This window comes from Xyrauchen texanus, chromosome 21 (genome assembly GCF_025860055.1).
Source record: "Xyrauchen texanus isolate HMW12.3.18 chromosome 21, RBS_HiC_50CHRs, whole genome shotgun sequence".
In the NCBI taxonomy this organism is placed as follows: Eukaryota; Metazoa; Chordata; class Actinopteri; order Cypriniformes; family Catostomidae; genus Xyrauchen; species Xyrauchen texanus.
Window position 1 is genome coordinate 30,185,816 of NC_068296.1, and position 18,764 is coordinate 30,204,579.

At 45.1% G+C, this 18,764-nt stretch overlaps 1 protein-coding gene across 1 annotated transcript in view; it reads right to left on the bottom strand.

Annotated features, from left to right (window-relative positions):
* Window positions 1-18,492, bottom strand: part of LOC127661704 (leucine-rich repeat-containing protein 49-like) — a 39,345-nt gene extending 20,853 nt beyond the window's left edge. Inside the window, exons 1-9 of the mRNA XM_052152538.1 lie at window positions 18,359-18,492; window positions 17,422-17,490; window positions 16,886-16,961; window positions 15,908-16,132; window positions 15,354-15,456; window positions 14,814-15,017; window positions 12,829-12,895; window positions 12,286-12,429; window positions 1,828-1,889 (exon numbers count right to left, since the gene is read on the bottom strand). Of these exons, the coding sequence (XP_052008498.1) occupies window positions 1,828-1,889; window positions 12,286-12,429; window positions 12,829-12,895; window positions 14,814-15,017; window positions 15,354-15,456; window positions 15,908-16,132; window positions 16,886-16,961; window positions 17,422-17,490; window positions 18,359-18,418 (1,010 nt within the window). The 5' untranslated portion in view covers window positions 18,419-18,492. The remainder of the gene's footprint in view (window positions 1-1,827; window positions 1,890-12,285; window positions 12,430-12,828; window positions 12,896-14,813; window positions 15,018-15,353; window positions 15,457-15,907; window positions 16,133-16,885; window positions 16,962-17,421; window positions 17,491-18,358) is intronic.
* Window positions 18,493-18,764: the final 272 nt, after the last annotated feature.

Genomic DNA, 18,764 nt, shown 5'->3' on the forward strand with positions numbered 1-18,764 from the left:
AATAATGCTTTGAACAGTACTCTGAGGGATAGTTAAAGATAGTTAAAGATTAGATTAAGATTCAACTTTATTGTCATTGTGCAGAGTACAGGTACAGAGCCAATGAAATGCAGTTGTTTTCGCATATCCCAACTAAGCTGGGGTCAGAGCACAGGTCAGCCTTGAAATGGCACCCCTGTTAGCAGATATGGTCAAGGGCCTTGCTCAAGGAGCCAACAGTGGTATTCTGACTGTGCTGGGGCTTGAACCCCAGACCTTTCGGTCAGTAACCCAGAGCCTTAACCGCTGAGCTACCACCGGCCATTTGGACTTCTTGTAAAATATGACAATTACAGTATATTGTGCTTATTGACATTTTTGGAGCTTGACAGCTCCTGGTCACTGTCTGCTTTCACTGTATGGAAAAGAACAGCAAAAGAACAGAATGTAGGGATGGATATCAATACTAAAGTATTGATACTTCCGATACTGATGTGGTATCAAGAAAATTGATCCTCACATAAAAATATTGATTTAACAAGTGATCTTATAATTTAGATTGCATGATTGCATGAATGTTAATGCACTTTATAAGCTTTGAAGTGGAAAACAATAATTATATTAGCGAATTGTTGCATGGCATTGGAACAATTTTTTCTTCCACTCATCTTGAAATGCAGAAATGCTAAAATACACCAGCAGAAAGTGCTCACCCTTTCAGTCATAGTGCTCGTTCAAAGAGAGAGCAGTGCTTTCCTGAGGTAATGACAGAAAAACAGCATCTGGAGTTGTTCACACTAAGTAATGACAAACCTAGACGTGATGTATTATAATGGGCTTGTTTGACAATTTTTACAGGTTTATTTAAATTCAGAGTTGTTAAAACATCGATTATGATCTTTATATATCGTTAATAAATTATACCCTTACGAAAATGTACCATGAATTTACTCTAGTAATATTGTATTAACCATGACTGTAGTAACCACGACTATGGTAACCATGTTTTTTACTTTCTTTTTGGCAGTAACCAAGGTTTTGATACAATTATCCATAGTATTACTACAGCAATACTATAGTATCAATATGGTAACTTGGTTTTAGTAATAGTAACCATATAATAATATCTATTATGTCACTATATGTGGCTTATACTTGTACTAACTCATTTTTAAAGGGTAAACAAAGCAGCCTAATCATTTTCTGGTTGGGCCCATAATATGTTAAAAAAAAAGTAAGTAATAAAGTTACTCATTTTATCCCAAAAATCCATAACAATTTAATTCAGAAGAGTTAGCAGTATTGGTATCAGTATTGACAATATTGGCCTAAAAGTACTTGGTATCGGATCGAAAAGAATATAAGTGGAATCGCCCATCCATAAAAGAATGTTCTGCTAAAGATTTCCTTTTGTGTTTCACAGAAGAAACTCATATGACCTCTGACCTTAAGATAACCCCACCCATAGACCCAGCTGCCCACACACACACACACACACACACACACACACACACACACACACACACACACACACACACACACAGAGCTGTGGATACAGCAGTATGACACAGCAGTAATGAAGGGACATATACACACATACATGCACACCACCTCTCATTATAAACACATGAACATGTCAGCCCTGTCACACTGCATGAAGGTAAAAGACTGTAGCACACACATATGCTCGTGTCCTTAGCAACCACAACACTGCAAAAAGCAATTATTGTCTCCATGGTTACAGAATCACTGGTCAGTCACATTGGACAACACACCAAATGTTCCTGCCTGTGTATGTGTTGTTGCAGTATAAGGTCATGGCCGTATCCTAAACGCCACTGCTCTTACCTGCTGATGCTGTTAGCGCTCAGAAACACACGCTGCAGATGAGGAAGATGCTCCACATCCGTCTACAGAAAGAAAGACAAAGGCAGAGACAGAAACACAGAGAGAAACACAGAGTGATGCACAATTCCTTCAATGCACACTGATGTGATGTATCCACCCAGATCACACACACTCACAACACACACATGCTGCTGCAGCCACATATCGAGGGGAGGGGGAGCGGAAGAGCAGGAGAACTGAGGGGGAAGGGAGAGAGAGAGAGTGAAACATAAGCCGGTTTTATTTTTACTTTCAGTTTATTTCGGATTTGATTAAGTGCAGTATTTTTTCCTGGTTAACACTTTTTATTGATTCACATATTTGAAACAGAAAAGAAAAACATATAGTCATAGAATCAACTATAACCCCCATTATTCCCTTTTCCCCCTCCCAATCCCACCCTGACCCTCAATAAATATTCCTGTGGCCACAACTTGAGTTACAGACAAAAGAAAAAAAAAAAGAAAATAAAGAAAAAAAAAGAAATAATTTAGGACATATATCATATAGGATATACATATATATGGTATACATATATATATATATATATATATATATATATATATATATATATAAAGATTATAATATAACCACACCCATATAAAATTGCACTTCTCTCTCCACTGCCCCTCCCCCAGAGTCCTCCAAAATGGCCAAATAGCAGCCCCATTTTTATTGAACAAATCTAAGTTGCCTATACATCTCCTTGAATGCCGCTACCCTGCCCATCTCTATGCACCACTCTTCAAATGATGGCACTCCAGCCGAATTCCATCCCCTAAGAATGATCTGTCTGCCAATCACAACACTGGCTAGGACCCAATTTCTGTCCATTTATCCCCTATATTAATGACCGCCCTGTCACCTAAAATACAGAGTCTGGGGCAAAATTAAATCTAAGTGCCCAATACGTCACACATAATCTCTGAACCCTCAACCAAAATTCTTGGATCTTAACATACCACCAAAAAACATGACTTGTGTCCCCATCTTCTGATTGGTATCACTAACAGGTGGGTGTGACTTTAAGACCAAGCCTATACAATCTAGAGGGGGTCCGATAGAATCAATGTAAAATCTTAAACTAAGTAAGATGCACCCTTGCATCTCTAAATACAGACTTGATTTTTCCCTCCTCCATTACCAAGTTTAAATCTTTCTCCCCTAAACTCCTGAGAGAAGTTAAAGCTCTGTCCCCCAGACCCTGAATTAGCAGGGAGTAATACACTGATGTCTCATGACCTTTTCCAAAAGCAGTAATCACCACTGATTACTGAAGGGGTTTTACAGCCCCTACTTCATCATACCCAAAAAAGGCAGCGGGTTGCGGCCAATCCTAGACCTGTGAGTTCTGAATCAGGCTCTGCACAGACTCCCATCAAGATGCTCACGCAGAAACGCATTTTAGCAAGTGTCCGGCATCAGGATTGGTTCGCGGCGGTAGACCTGAAGGACGCGTACTTCCATGTCTTGATTCTTCCTCGACATAGACCCTTTCTCAAGTTTGCCTTCGAGGGTCAGGCATATCAGTACAAAGTGCTCCCCTTCGGCCTGTCCTTGTCCCCTCGCGCCTTTACGAAAGTCGCAGAGGCAGCCCTTGCCCCGCTAAGGGAAGTGGGCATCCGTATCCTCAACTATCTCGATGACTGGCTAATCCTAGCTCACTCGTTGGACATGTTGTATGTGCACAAGGACCTGGTGTTCAGGCACCTCAGCCGCTTGGACCTAGCTTTCTTACGGGCAGGAGCTAGGTCCAAGCCAGGTCCCCAGGCATGTCGTGGTTACACCAGATGCCTCCCAGTGTGGCTGGGGCGCCATGTGCAACGGGCGCTCAGTCATCGGCCCTTGGAGCGGCCAGCGACTACGTTGGCACATCAACTGCCTCGAGTTGCTGGCGGTACTACTTCCCCTGAGGAGGCTATTGCCATTGATAGTTATCCGGGCGGACAACACAGCAGCGATTGCGTACATCAGCCGCCAAGTCGACTTACACTCTTGTCAAATGTCACAACTCACCTGTCGTCTCCTCCTTTGGGGTCGGTGCGAACCACCCACATCCCGGGCCACCTCAACCACCCTCCTGACGGCGCTCACCTCCATCAAGAGAGTAGGGGACGTGCAGGCCTTCTCTGTAACTGAACAGTCCCTATAATTCGGTCCGGCTTACACTCACGTCATCCTGAGACCCCGACCAGGCTACGTGCCCAAGGTTCCCACGACCCCTTTCACGGATCAGTTGGTGAACCTGCAAGAGCTGCCCCAGGAGGAGGCAGACCCAACCTTGGCGTTGCTGTGTCTGGTGCGTGCTCTTCGCATCTACTTGGATCACACGCAGAGCTTTAGAAGCTCAGAGCAGCTCTTTGTCTGCTTCGGTGGACAGCGGAAGGGTAGCCCTGTCTTCAAACAGAGGATCGCTCACTGGGTCATCGATGCATCACTATGGCATACCACGCTAGCATGTGCTGCCCCCTGCTGGCCTACGAGCCCATTCTACCAGGGGTGTTGCGGCTTCTTGGGCGTTGTCCCATGGCGCCTCTCTAGCAGACATCTGTAGAGCCACAGGCTGGGCAACACCTAACACCTTTGCAAGGGTTTATAACCTCAAGGTTGAGCCAGTTTTGTCCCGTGTGTTATCAGGTGACACAAACAGGTAAGTTCGGGTCAGCTGGCCGGGTGTATCGGTTGTGCATAGCACCTTTCCCCTCCCTTGAGGTGAAGACGTGCGCTTTTTCCCCAGTTGCATTCGCTAGAAGTGTGTACCCTGGACGTTCTTCCTCCCTAGCCTAGCGGCCGACGAGTCTTCGGAGAGGCTCGCTGCTGCCCCAGTACGGGCATCACCAAGGCCCCCATACTGAGGTAAGTGCTCCACATGTGCTGGTTGTCCCCCTAGGCAACCCTGTGTGATGTATATTCCGCAAAATGGTTTCCCCGCCGGTAAACCATGTCTTACTTGGGCAGAGGACCCTCTGTCCTTGGTCACCGTGTTTGTGGTAACTCCTCCCCTCCTCGGGTAGGATCTACTATGGCGCCGCTACACACGATGTGCTTCCACTCCTACCCGGTAAGACCGTGTGTCATATTTCACTGAACAATCCCCTCTTGGTGGCCGGGTGTGGTCTCCGCAGTGTCCTCCTCTTTGGACACCCCCCCAGCTGGGACAATATATATGGCCTCCAGATGAACGATTTTGTTCCTTTTTGGGGGAGAACAATACAGAGAAGGCCACGGCTGGGCCAGCCAGTCCCTGTACTTCTAAGCAGTTAGCAGTTAGCCATTCCCCAAGGTGTAGGGGACCGCTTCATGCCTGCCAGTGTGTTGGGGGTAGTTATGCGACGCTTGCTGAGCTGGCTACGAGGCACGCAGAGGTCTGCCCATCTCGCACCGCCAGTCTGCGTAGCTCGGTTCAGCTCTTGTGGCATTTTCCATTGGGACCACTAGTGTCAACTCATCGACACAACGTTGAGTGAGTGACAGATAGGGAACGTCTCGGTTACTAATGTAACCTCCGTTCCCTCCTGCCACAACACTGGACCAACCGCTGAAATGGCCGGGTCTTTGGCTCGGCTCCTCAGTGCGATACCTGATGTGCCCTTGCAGCGTCACTCCTTTTATACCCGTATGTCCGGGGCCAGTTTTCATTGGCCTTTTCTCAAGATCAGAGATGTCTGGGCTTCCAAGAAGCGACCCCTAGTGTCAACTCATTGACACAACGTCTCATTCCCTCCATCAGGGAACGGAGGTTACATCAGTAAGCGAGACGTTTTACACTGGAGAAAGAAAGTCATACAGGTTTTAAACACCACCGGAGTGGTGGTGGCATAGTGGGCTAAAGCACAAAACTGTTAATCAGAAGGTTGCTGGTTCGATCCCCATGGCCCCCACCATTGTATCCTTGAGCAAGGCACTTAACTTCAGGTTGATCCGGAGGGATTGTCCCTGTAATAAGTGCACTGTAAGTCGCTTTGGATAAAAGCGTCTGCCAAATGCATAAATATAAATTTAAATGTAAACAACATGATGGTGAGTAAATTATGACAGAATTTGAATTTTTAGTGAAACAATCCTTTTAAACTGAGTGAAAATAAGAGAAAATGAGATGTGCTAAACCAACAGCTGAAGCGCTGCAGGCATAAATTAATTTATAAAAAAGCTAATTAAAATTTTAAAATCTCAAATGCTCAGATTAGGACACATTAGCAGAAGCACGTTGGCATGATGCTAAACCTCATCAATCAGGATAGAATGAAGCAAATAAATCTACTTGTGAGAAGTAAATATAAGAGTTGACAGGTGAAATATTATATGATCTTCAATTATATGAAACAAATGTTCCCCTTCTGTCGCTCTCTCCACGTTGTGTCAGAGAAGCGACACTAGGGGTCTCTCTGGAGCGCCGATATTCACCTCTGGACTATGAAAAAAGGCCAATGAGAGTTGGCAACCAGTATTTGCATGTCCCGCCCCCGGACATACGGGTATTTAAGCGGCGCAAATACGGGAGTTCATTCAGAAAATTTCTTCGGAGCCGATGGTCGTGCATGCAGTTACACATCAAGTTCCTGTTTAATCCTCTGACGCTCTGCATGCTGTTGGATCTGACGGTGCACAACAGCGGCTTTCTCATTCGTGCACGGCTGTGCATTCTTGCCCCTGGGCGCTTCTTGCCCCTGAGCGCAGACAACTCGAAAGAGTTATTCTAAAAGAGTGAATTTCGCTCTAAAAGAGCAAAACACAGCGGCGTTGAACGTCCTTCTCAGGACACGTCTTTTTAAAGACGATTTTCCACCTCTGTGTAGTTTCTAGATGCGTTGATTCACCCCACCTCTGACGGCCATAAAAACTGCCTTGCATTCCTGGGTTGCGATCACATGCAGGCAGCGTTTTTATGAATGGTCTATGTTTTCAGTATGAGAACATAGCCATGACAGCATTGCGGTCGTAGGCTTTTTCTTGTAGTGAGAAAAAGCCGCTTCAGCCGCCCCCGCGCCTCGCCTCCTTCCTATGGGATTGAGGCAGGCGTCGTGGGCGATGAAAACGATCTGGGGACAGTGACGGGCTCCGTTTCGCCGGGTGAACCCCCTCGAAACCCCCCGCCTCCCCGCCTCCCCGGCACGCTTGCTTGTTTCCGTCCGAGCTCGGGATGAGCATTCTCTCCAATGGGTTATGTTTTCAGAGTGAGAACATAACCGCGGCAGCGTTGCGATCTCTGCTTTCTCTTGTAGTGAGAGAGAGCCATTTCAGCCGCCCCCCGTGCCTCGCCTTTTTCCTACGGGATTGAGGCAGGCACCGCGGGAGATGGAGAACGATCTGGGGAGAATAACGGGACGCTTTCGCCGGGTAAATCCCCTCGAAAACCTCCCGCCTCCCCGGCACGCTTGCCTGCTTCCCCCGAGCTCGGGATTAGTGCGGTCCGCTTAACAGCTTACCGTCCGGTCCCTCGAGCTCCCCGGCATTGGATGATGACATCACTGCTGCATCGGAGAGCGTAACAGCGGCGCCGAATACGGATAACTCGCCTGGGCCGCCACCTTCGGGTCTCCGCCCAGTCTGAGCCTGACGCAAGAAGGTCCGCTATGCTCCCCCCCCAGATTCCTTCCCGGATGTGCATGACGAGCTGAGCAAGCCCAGCTTCCTCGCTCCTCCGCTCTCGCTACCCTCGGTGGTAGAACGGTCCCAGACCGTTCCACCCTGCACGCCATGGCCCCCTCCTGCAAGTCCACCGGGCCAGGGCACTTCAAATCTGCACTTGGGTGGTCCTGTTTTTGACGTGCTGCAGGAACTGCACTCAAACAGGCGATGGCCACTCCGTGGTCCAGAAACGCAACGATGGAAGCAGGCAGTACGGGAGGCAGACAAAGCACGCTTTCTCAAACGCCCCCGTCTCCCAGCTCCGTCCATTTGGCGACACCACTTGACGACTTCACCCAGCAGTCCTCAGTGGTGAAGAAACAGACGAAGGCTATTTTCAAGCAAAAAAAGAGCATCCTGCCCTGCCGCAAACCTGCTCGCCGAGGGCGTCCTGCTGCGGCTTTCAAGAAAGAAAGAAAGTGGTGCTCCACCTCAACTAACAAGTGAGTGGGCCCAGCTCTCAGCTCCAGCGTTGAGCTCCCCGCAGAAGTTGGACGCCCATCGTCTCACGGACCCCCTTGAGGACCCAGAAGGCTCCCAGGCGCTCCTGAGATGACAGACCCAGAGACCGAGACATTAGCTCCGGAGCTGGTAACACCACTCCGTTCCCCGGTGGAGGGCCGGGAGGAGAATTTTTTGTTAAATTCTTTACACTCTATAGAGCTATTTCCTTGTTGTCTCTGGGGTCATCTGGCCCGCAAATGCCGTTCTCACAGCACTCTGCTTTCAGGCCTCAACAGTCCCGGCTCCATGGACGCGGTGTCCCCGCCTTCAGTCCCACGACTGTTCCCCGGCCGGCCGGTTCAGACGAGTCCAGAGGATGCAACATCAGACCTCCTCCTCAGTCACGAACCCGCCCCCTGCCAGATGCGCGGAGCAAGGTAAGTGCTTTGAGTTTATTCTCAGCACCAGAGCCTCGGGACGACACGTTGCCTCCCGACGCTGCGTTACCTGTTCCGCACCGCTGCGAAGCCCCGCCGGGTATGTCCAAAAAACTCGTCCCCTTGGTGCCCCTAGCACGGAGTTTAGAGGCTGCCCAACCCGTCACGCTGGCTGCACCGGACCATTCAACTCGGTTACGCAATTCAGTTTGCCAGGTCTTCGCCCCCCTTCGTGGGCGTACATTTTTCCGCAGTACACGGCCAACATGCCCATTCCCTGCGCAAAGAAATCGCCTCCCTTCTATTAAAGGACGCGATAGAGCGAGTCCCGAGAAGAGCATGGCGCCGCGGCATGCACAACGTAAAAGTTACCTCTGCCTGCCACCAAACCTTCAAACCCTGGACAGACCTCTGCTTTCTAAGGGCAGGAGTACCCTTGCAGCAGGTGTCCCGATGCGTTCTGGTCACAACCGACGCTTCCAAACTGGGTTGGGGCGCCGTGTGCAACGGGCATGCAGCCGCAGGCTGGTGGAACCGAGGCCCGCTGCGCTGGCACATCAACTGCCTAGAGCTGCTGGCTGTTTTTCTGGCCCTGCAGAAGTTTCTTCCGTTAATTCGGAACAAACACGTCCTAGTCAGGACAGACAGCACCACGGTCGTAGCCTACATAAACCGCCAAGGCGGAGTACGCTCCCTCCACATGTCACAGCTCGCCTGTCGTCTCCTCCTTTGGAGTCAGCAGCGACTGGAGTCACTGCGCGCCACTCACATCCCCGGCAACCTCAATGTGATAGCGGACGCGTTGTCAAGACAAAGCTTGCCTGGCGGAGAGTGGAGGCTCCACCCCCAGTCAGTCTAGCTGATTTGGGACCGGTTCGGCAAGGCTCAGGTAGACCTGTTTGCCTCCCAAGAAACCTCCCACTGCCCGCTCTGGTATGCCCAGACAGAGGTTCCCCTCGGGGCAGATGCGTTGGCACACAGCTGGCCGGCGGGGCTGCGCAAGTACGCATTTCCCCCAGTGAGCCTTCTTGCACAGGTGCTATGCAAGGTCAGGGAGGTCGAGGAGCAAGCCATTCTGGTAGCCCCTTACTGGCCCACCCGGACTTGGTTTTCGGACATCACGCTCCTCACGACAGCCCCTCCCTGGCGAATTCCCCTGAGGAAGGACCTTCTTTCTCAGGGACGGGGCACGCTCTGGCACCCGCACCCAGACCTCTGGAACCCCCACGTCTGGCCCCTGGCCGGGATGCGGAAGATCTAGCCGGCCTACCACCGACCGTCATAGATACAATCAATCAAGCCAGAGCCGCCTCTACCAGGCATCTCTACGCTCTAAAGTGGCGTCTGTTCGCGGACTGGTGTTCTTCCCGAGCCGAAGACCCGCAGAAGTGCGCAGTTAGGTCAGTGCTCGTGTTTCTTCAGAAGAGGCTGTAGAGGAGGCTGTCCCCCTCCACCCTCAAGGTGTATGTCGCCGCTTTTGCGCCCACCACGACACGGTAGACGGCAAGTCTCTTGGTAAGCACGACTTAATCGTCAGGTTCCTAAAAGGTGCCCGGAGGATAACTCCCTCCCGGCCTAACCTGTTCCCCTCCTGGGATCCCTTGGTCGTCCTTACGGGACTCCAGAGACCCCCCTTTGAGCCGCTTGACTCAGCTGGACTCAGGGCCCTCTCTCTCAAGACTGCCCTGCTGATCGCGCTCGCTTCCATCAAGAGGGTCGGGGACCTGCATGCGTTCTCTGTTAGCGACGCTTGCCTGGAGTTTGGTCCGGCAGATACTTTCGTGATCCTAAGACCGCGACCGGGCTATGTGCCCAAGGTTCCTACCACGCCCTTCAGGGATCAGGTGGTGAACCTGCAAGCGCTGCTTCGGGAGGAGGCAGACCCAGCCCTTTCACTGCTGTGTCCAGTACGTGCTTTACGTATTTATCTGGACCGCACACAGAGCACCAGATGCTCTGAGCAGCACTTCGTCTGCTTTGGGGGACAGCAGAAAGGGAACGCTGTCTCCAAGCAGAGACTCGCCCACTGGGTTGTCGACGCCATTTCCCTGGCTTATCACACCCAGACCGTGCCCCCACCCCCTTGCGGGTCCGAGCTCACTCCACCAGGAGTGTTGCGTCCTCATGGGCACTGGCTAGGGGCACTGCCCTAGCAGACATTTGTAGAGCAGCGGGCTGGGCAACACCTAACACTTTTGCGAGATTCTACAATCTCCGAGTTGAGTCAGTATCGTCCCATGTTTTCTCAGGTACCGAGCCCGTAGAACTCGGTGGCACGCCCACGATCTGACCAGGTGAATCGCTTGCACCTAGCGCCCTTCCCCCTAACCAGGGGAAACAGTGCGCCTTCATTCCCAGGAGATCTCAGGTTTGGGACACTGGTTGATTCCTCCATAGCCCTTGTGGGTCGCAGATCAGCGGAGGAACTCGCTGACCCAAGCCACTGCGGGTACCGCAAGCTACCCTGTACTGGTATAGGTGCTCCACAGGTAAGGCCTCCTTCGGACTCCCCCTGTGTGTAACACCACGGTTCTGTCCCCTCTGGCGAGCTGGCTCCCGTGTTTCCCTTAGGCAGTCATGGCTGCCTCGGTTGCCGTGCTTTATGTTCCCCCCTCTATGAGGCTGGATCCACCACCGCACCGACTTTTCCACATAGGCCCTAAACAGGCCTCTGATGGTTTTGCCACTTAAACTTGCCCCCCCTCTTGGGTAGGCGTGGCCTCCGCAGGGTCTTCTCCGCCCTGAATAAGGGCTAAGACCCCCTTCCCTCAATGCGTGTAAGGGCCCCGGCCTTAGTTGCTCTATGTGAGAAACATAGAGAGAAAAGAGGCCCGGCCAGGCTTGGCCCGTTCCCAGGTTGGCGGCCAGCACCTTGTTCCCCCCTCCAGGGTAACGATAAGGAATCCTTTTGGCTTAAATGGGGCATTGGGGGAAGGGTACGTGCAGCCTGATACAGTTGGTCGTCCTGCACGTAAGAATACCTGCTCGCTCCTGTATCAGCAGTTCACGTACACGGCTCAGCGCATGGCACTTTTATAAGTGGACCCCTAGTGTCGCTTCTCTGACACAATGTGGAGAGAGCGACAGAAGGGGAACATCTAGGTTACGTATGTAACCTCCGTTCCCCGATGGAGGGAACGAGACGTTGTGTCTCCCCTGCCACGTCGCTGAGCCGAGCCACTGTTGTGGCCAGACCATTTCCGGCTCCTCAGAAAAATCCTGAATGAACTCCCGTATTTGCGCCGCTTAAATACCTGTATGTCCGGGGGCGGGACATGCAAATACTGGTTGCCAACTCTCATTGGCCTTTTTTCATAGTCCAGAGGTGAATATCGGCGCTCAAGAGAGACCCCTAGTGTCGCTTCTCTGACACAGCGTCTCGTTCCCTCCATCGGGGAACGGAGGTTACATACGTAACCTAGACGTTTGAACAACACAATATTAAAGCAATTAAGAGGCTGGTGTAAAAGACGTATTTGCATATGCATTTATTGTTCTCTCTCTCTCTCTCTCTCTCTCTCCCTCTCTCTCCAGCACGCCACACTTTTAAATGACTGGCCCTAAATTTAGCAACAGCAGCAATGTCCCAGACACAAAATGATGTAACTGTACAGTAGGAAAAATAAACTCCACTAATTACAGACAGCAAGAAAAACTCACCTATCACATACAGAAAGAGAAAACCCACCAATCACAGTCCGAGAAAATAAAACATCACAGACAGAGGGAGAAACCACCAAAAGATACAGTTCTTAACGAATCACATACGTCATAGACAACAACCAAGTAACTACACAGAAACACCCTAGTATTGTGGTGGCGAATTTTGCTTGGTCAAACACTACTAAATATTTTTTAAGAAAAGAAAATCTTTGTAATTTGAGTGGTTTTTGTGTGTGTTGTTTCTCACCACTGTTGTGATGCAGTTGTGTCGCAGGTTGAGTTCTGTCAGGGAGTTCAGACCCTGTAGATTCTCTACTCTGGAGATGCGGTTTCCTGATAAATTCAGCAAACGAAGCTCTAACAAGCCAGACAAATTCTCAATTTGACAGATCTAGACAGAGAGAGAGATATATACTTAGGACACACATAGCCCAGAAACACACACAAACACATTTGCATGCTAAATGTGGGGCACAGTTCATTTTATTTATTTTTTCTCCTTAAGTTTAAACATGTGTTTAACCAAAATTAATTGAATAGTAATTCAAAAGATTATTTCAACATTTTGATACCATTGTATGATTTAAATTGTTGGATGCAGTTGAGAAGGTCAAGACCTGGCAGATGGGGCAGTCCAAAATCACCTTTTTAAGGGGTTATCAAAAATCTTGTTTATTGCTAAAAAGAAGTAATGAGGCCCATTATTGTGCTGTCTTTGCACAACAGTGCCCGCTGCTCTCAGTGCCTTATGAAAATATAATCTTACAAAATATTAACAGAGAGTGTGTACCTGATTACTGTGTAAGTCCAGAACATCAAGTTTAGTGAGTCTCTCCACATCACAAATTCTTTGTATTCTAGAAAAAAACATTCAGGATGAAACAATAATAGTAGCATTATGAAAATAAAACAGAGAGAGAGAGATGGCTGTAAAAGTACAAGTGGAGATTTATAGTAAAAAGGACTTAAATATTGATCTGTTTCTCACCCACACCTATCAAATCGCTTCTGAAGATATGGAATTAACCACTGGAGTCATGCGTATTACTTTTATTCTGCCTTTATATGCTTTTTGGAGCTTGAAAGGTCTGGAGCCTCATGTATAAAACTCTGCGTAGATTATTACATCCTAAAAGAGTGCGTACGCACAAACGTACGCCAGAACATGTGAAAAGTTCACTTTAAAAATCCCATTGAAGATTGTTCATACATGCATGTGATTTATTCCCCACCCCATCTCCTCCCCAAAATAACCATATATGGAGTGTACAATGCCTGTTTTTACTATGCGTAACCTCCTTTACATACAATTACCATTTGCATATTGCCATCCAGACACATGATAACCGAGTTTAACGGTATGAGAACCTATGAACGCGGGAGATAGTACATACTGTTAATGCCTCAAGTGCCCATTAGTTATATGCTGGTGCTAAAATAATTTCTTAATCTTTGTCTTGTTTTAGAGTAAAATATCTAGACATCTGTTAACCCGAGAAACATTATTTTTTAAGATATTAACTTGTTTTGGAAGAATATATCCTAACCCTGGACAATTTGTTTTATTGTTGCAAGCATAAATCTATGCAATGTAGCTTCTCAGATGATGTTTTAAACAGTTTTAAGGGTGTTTTATAGAGAAGTTATATATTTAATACCGGGGAAAAAACAAAGTTATAAAATGATGTGTGCCATGTTAAACTTACTAAAAAGAACTTTTTTAAAAATTAAATGTGCAAGCTTACCTTTCAAATTTTATTTCATTGGATGCGCATCCACAACCAATATTTCCTTATTACAGCTTATATTTGAATGCCTAATATTAGCTGGATAATGATTCATTTTGAGTCAATTGCTTTTTTATTCTAAATGCTGTGTATTTAAGAAAAGCTGAGTTTATAATCAGTCTGTTCTGTTCATTACGTGTCCAGCTGGAGTTGGCAATTCACGCGCAACAGTAAAAGAGTTTGTATGCAAGGGGTACAGCTTGCATGGCAGAGTGCAAATTTAAACATCAAGTTTACTTTTTATAAATCCCATCGAGAGCTTGAGAAATGGCATACGCAACATGTTTGTGTGTACGTAACGTTTATTGTATTTATTTTATTGCATTGTATGGAGCAACAGAGCTTCTTCTAAAATATAATAAATATTCTTCTAAAAATCTTCATTTGTGTTCTGCAGAAGAAAAAAGGCACACACATCTGGCATGACATGAGGGTGAATAAATAATGAGAGAATTTTTATTTTTGGGTGAACTATTCCTTTAAGGTGAATATTAGGTTCATTCAAAATGTGGGTGTCATTTTTCACCCCAAAATTATATTTTGCCAATTTTTAGGACCATTAAGATTTTTTGCCAGTTAAGTGCATTTACTGTATGACCAAATTCTCATTACTGTAATGCTGAAAAAATGTAAGCATCATTTAAACATTAGTAAAGTACAAGTATATCTCATAACAGTATATTTAGTAATGAATTTCATTTTCTTTATACAAAATATAATTTCTTCATTTTTTTCATTTGATTTGGGGGTAAAATGTGCGATCTGAAAATGTTTTCGAGCGATTCACACATTAAGGCATGAAACTGCCTTCTGTTTCACTGGTTTTCAAACACAATGTGAGATTTATTCAACACAAACATGAACACATTTTTAGTTTTTATATCACTTGCTGACAGTTTAATGGGAGTGCTGTTGATTTTAAAAGCATTCCAGTTGGATTAGACATAACTGCATCCAAAACACATGACAGACACACACACACACACACCTGTTCTTTCCGAGTAGCAGCACACGCAGAAAGGTAAGGGAGGCGATGCCAGACATGTCAATCACGCGGTTGTCATAGAGATCGAGGAACACAAGGTGTGTCAGGTGAGGCAGGTCATGCAGGTGTGAGATGAGGTTGTGTTGCAGATTGAGCAGATGCAGTTTATCACCTCTTGTCAGATCAGGGAGCTCCATCAAACCACGCCTGCAGGAGAAATTACAGCTCAACTCATCATAATCATCTGGCAATAAACTAATCCATGTATTCATAACTAGAAAGTATGGACTTGTTCAAGTTACACTGCAAGCCGCAAAATACTCTGGTAGAGGACTTCTGTTGGATGCCCTCATCAAAGACTTTTCTCCCATCTACTGGTACAGTTGTGTACCGCAAAGGAAAGGGGGACATTTCATATGTACCCTCAAGCTAAAATAGATTCTCTTTAATCTGTCTGCTCTGCTGTGTTTCAGTTCAAATCCAAATTTGAAAAAGAATTAAACATAAAATTGTTCACTTTTAAAGGTCAAATGGATGTTGTACCGATCCAGATCTAATCTCTCTGGGCTGGAGGTGACGTCGTCTCTGAAGCTGAATGTGGAGGGGAAACTTGGTGCAGAATTTTCACGCAGACTTCCTTTGACACCTAAAAATGGGACGTTATAATGAGTAAAAACCAATTTCTGCAGAACATCCATTTGGATAGTTGACAAATAACACTGACATAAACTTTTTTTCAACATCAGGTTTTTTTGTTTAAAATGTAAATGAATGTAAAATGGCAAAGTACAGTAAATCTAAATGGTCACCATTTCTTTTAAGTTTGTCACCTTTTTTTCAGTTCACTTCAATAGTCCTGACAAAAGAATTTTCAAAAGTAAAAAATAGTCAGTGTAGTCAATTAATATGAAAACTGCAAGCATAAATATTATACAAGAATTAGATGCTTGGGTCACAGAACTAATAATAACTATATTACATTTTTTCAAACTAAAACAGAAAATAATCCTGAATGTTACTGAATAACATTCTCTCGCCTGTTTTAGAGGAGGCATTTTCTCCTGAACAAATACAAATCTGTGTGAATCATCTCTTACCGTGCATATGAGCGAATGTGGCATTACTCTGTGAGTATGAGGCCCTTGCGCTGCCAGTGGCCCTGTGGGGCTTCACTCTGTACGCCTGGTGCCCCAGATCCCCCACCATCCCGACAGGAAGTGCTACAGGAAGAGGAAACAGACAGCGCTCCTGCCTCACTAACTTACTCTCGCAAGACAGTACAGGAGCACGAAGCTGCCTGACTCCCTTATTAACGTGACTGTCTGAGAACACATGAAACACAGAGAAAATACAGACACATTAATTTTATTGTTGTGCATTTTTATATACGCAATAAGAGATGGAGAAAAAGTTAATTGCACTTGGCAGCATGTATATGGCTAAATCACATGACAATTTTCAGGCCATATACTACCTCAAAATTAAAAGTAAAAAAAAAAAAAAGAGAAATTATATTTTGCATAACGAAAATGAAGCCTATTTTAGAACCATTGTGATTTTTTTGCATTGTAAAATTATTTTCATGACAATCAAACACATTTCCCCCAATTTCCCATGACTCTAATGTGTCCTGACATTTTACTCTTGAGCAATTTTGTAATTCTAAGTATTTTCAAAGGTGATTCTTATTTGAGTCTCATTACTGTAATACAGTAATTTTGTATTACAGTAGAATTTATAGAACAAAATAAGTAACAATGATTTAAAATCATCGTAAAGAAAGTACAATAAATACTACAATGATGTTTGACAAACATTGCAGTTAATAAATAATACATCACTTAAGGCTTCATTAAGGCTTCATTTTCTTTAACTAAAAATTATTTCTAAATGATTTCTTTTGATTTTGGGTGACATTTTACCTGTACATGTTTACTCATATGGCTATAAAGTACTCTACTCTCTCTACAGCTAAATAAATGATAGATATGCTATCAGTATGAATATAATATTATGACTGAATCTGTCTATCTATCTGTGTTCACTGTGTGTTTAGAGTGTAGAGTGTTTTGTACCAGTTCTAGATGGGTTTGGTTTCGAAGAGTCCACATACAGAGCATTTCTCTGTTCTTTTGAAAACCTCAAATCAAACTGACAAAGAAATGAAATGATGTTATTACACTGATTTTTACTTTTGAAGAAGAACATGTTCACATCCCTTTCAAATAATACTGCTGCGTTACCATGGTGAAGTGATGGTATTAGATGGTAATATCATGATAATTTAATATACAATGGTACTGAATGGTTATCATATTCATGTACATGGTACTAACATGATATTCCAAGTTTTTTTTAAAAATCCCATGGAATTACCATTGTACATTTCCAAAAAAGCTAAACAAAAATGGTACTACCATGGCACATTTAAAAGTGGGGCATATATACTGTATATATCTTTATGTCAAATATGAATTCTTATTTATTTACTTTGAGGTAAAATATTACTTGGACATGTTCTTGACAGGTTTGCTGAGATTCACATTTGAGAGGTCATTTCATACACATTTGAGAATGAAACAATCGTGGGGGCTACAGAGCTCATACTCACTGGTCTCTGGGTGAGTCTGTCGGGTAGTAATGATTTCACCGCTGCTAGATGCTGTTTATAGCTGTTCATCTGCAGGGAGAGAGAGAGGCAGACCATTACTAGTCATTTCAAGTCATCATTTTTATTTGTATAGTGCTTTTAACAACACACATAATTTCAAAGCAGCTTTACAGGAAATTATGCATTAACAGAAAATGAAACTGTAACATCTATAATGTCTTACAGTAATCCTTGTGTAGTTTGAAAAAATATGATTGTAAATTGTGCATAAAATATAATAGTTTTATTTAGAACCCCTGTGAACAAGCTGAAAGTGACTCTGTCAAAGAAAAGAAAAATCCACGAGATTAGACAGTACTTTTGCGGTACCATAGTATATGATCATATATAGTACTGAAACATGGGAACACAGTACTCCAAGGTACTTCAAAGAATACCATCACTATGATATGTCCATAAACATGGTACTATCATGTTATCTTTTTAAGCGCAGAATAACAGGTAAATCAGTGATCTAAATTCACATGTGAATTATTGTTCCCTTTGTTGTGCAGTTTGTGTCCATCTGCTGAATGTGTACAATCTGCTGCAGCTGGTGAGTTTGACAGATCTGAGCTGTGACTCATCAAATCATCTTCAGATTTCATCTGAGGGTCACTCCACAATGGTGGTGGCATTTCCAAACATTTCCTACATTAAACCTATTGTGCTATAATGTTTTTAATCTTCTTTAACATTTCACCAATGACAGATTCCATGATTACGTTTATTTGTAAAATCAGCATTTCTGTTTTTGTAATATCATCCTCCTTCACTTAATTATCAATGTTGTAAGTAATACTGATTACCAGCCTATCATAAATTGCATGACAGCGTAACGGCACTGATCATTCAAATGGCCTCTAAAAAGTACTGTCAAGAGCTGTAAAACTCTTACCGAATGAGGCAGAAATCTTCCTGTTGCATTGTCACCGTTTTGTTGTTTATTTGAACGCATCTTAGCTCGAATAATCACTCAATTATGGCACAATAATGTTCAAATTCAAACGCTGATATGCGTTTTATTTAATTTAGTAATTGAGTTCACTAACATTAGCATTATCCTTGCTGCTGTGCATTTTTAGAGTTTCCTATACTGGTTGAAAGCGGTTAATTAAGTCTAGAAAAAAAATCTAATTTTCGCGAATACTTTACAGGGACAGCACGCGTCACTTTGCGTCCTTAGCAACCAGCAACGGCATGTAAATAGTAAAGGGCGTGTCAGGTCCTACCATATATATTATCCGGAAAAAACTATTGAAGCCATTGTAATATTCCTAGAGGGTATAATAATTCATTTAAAC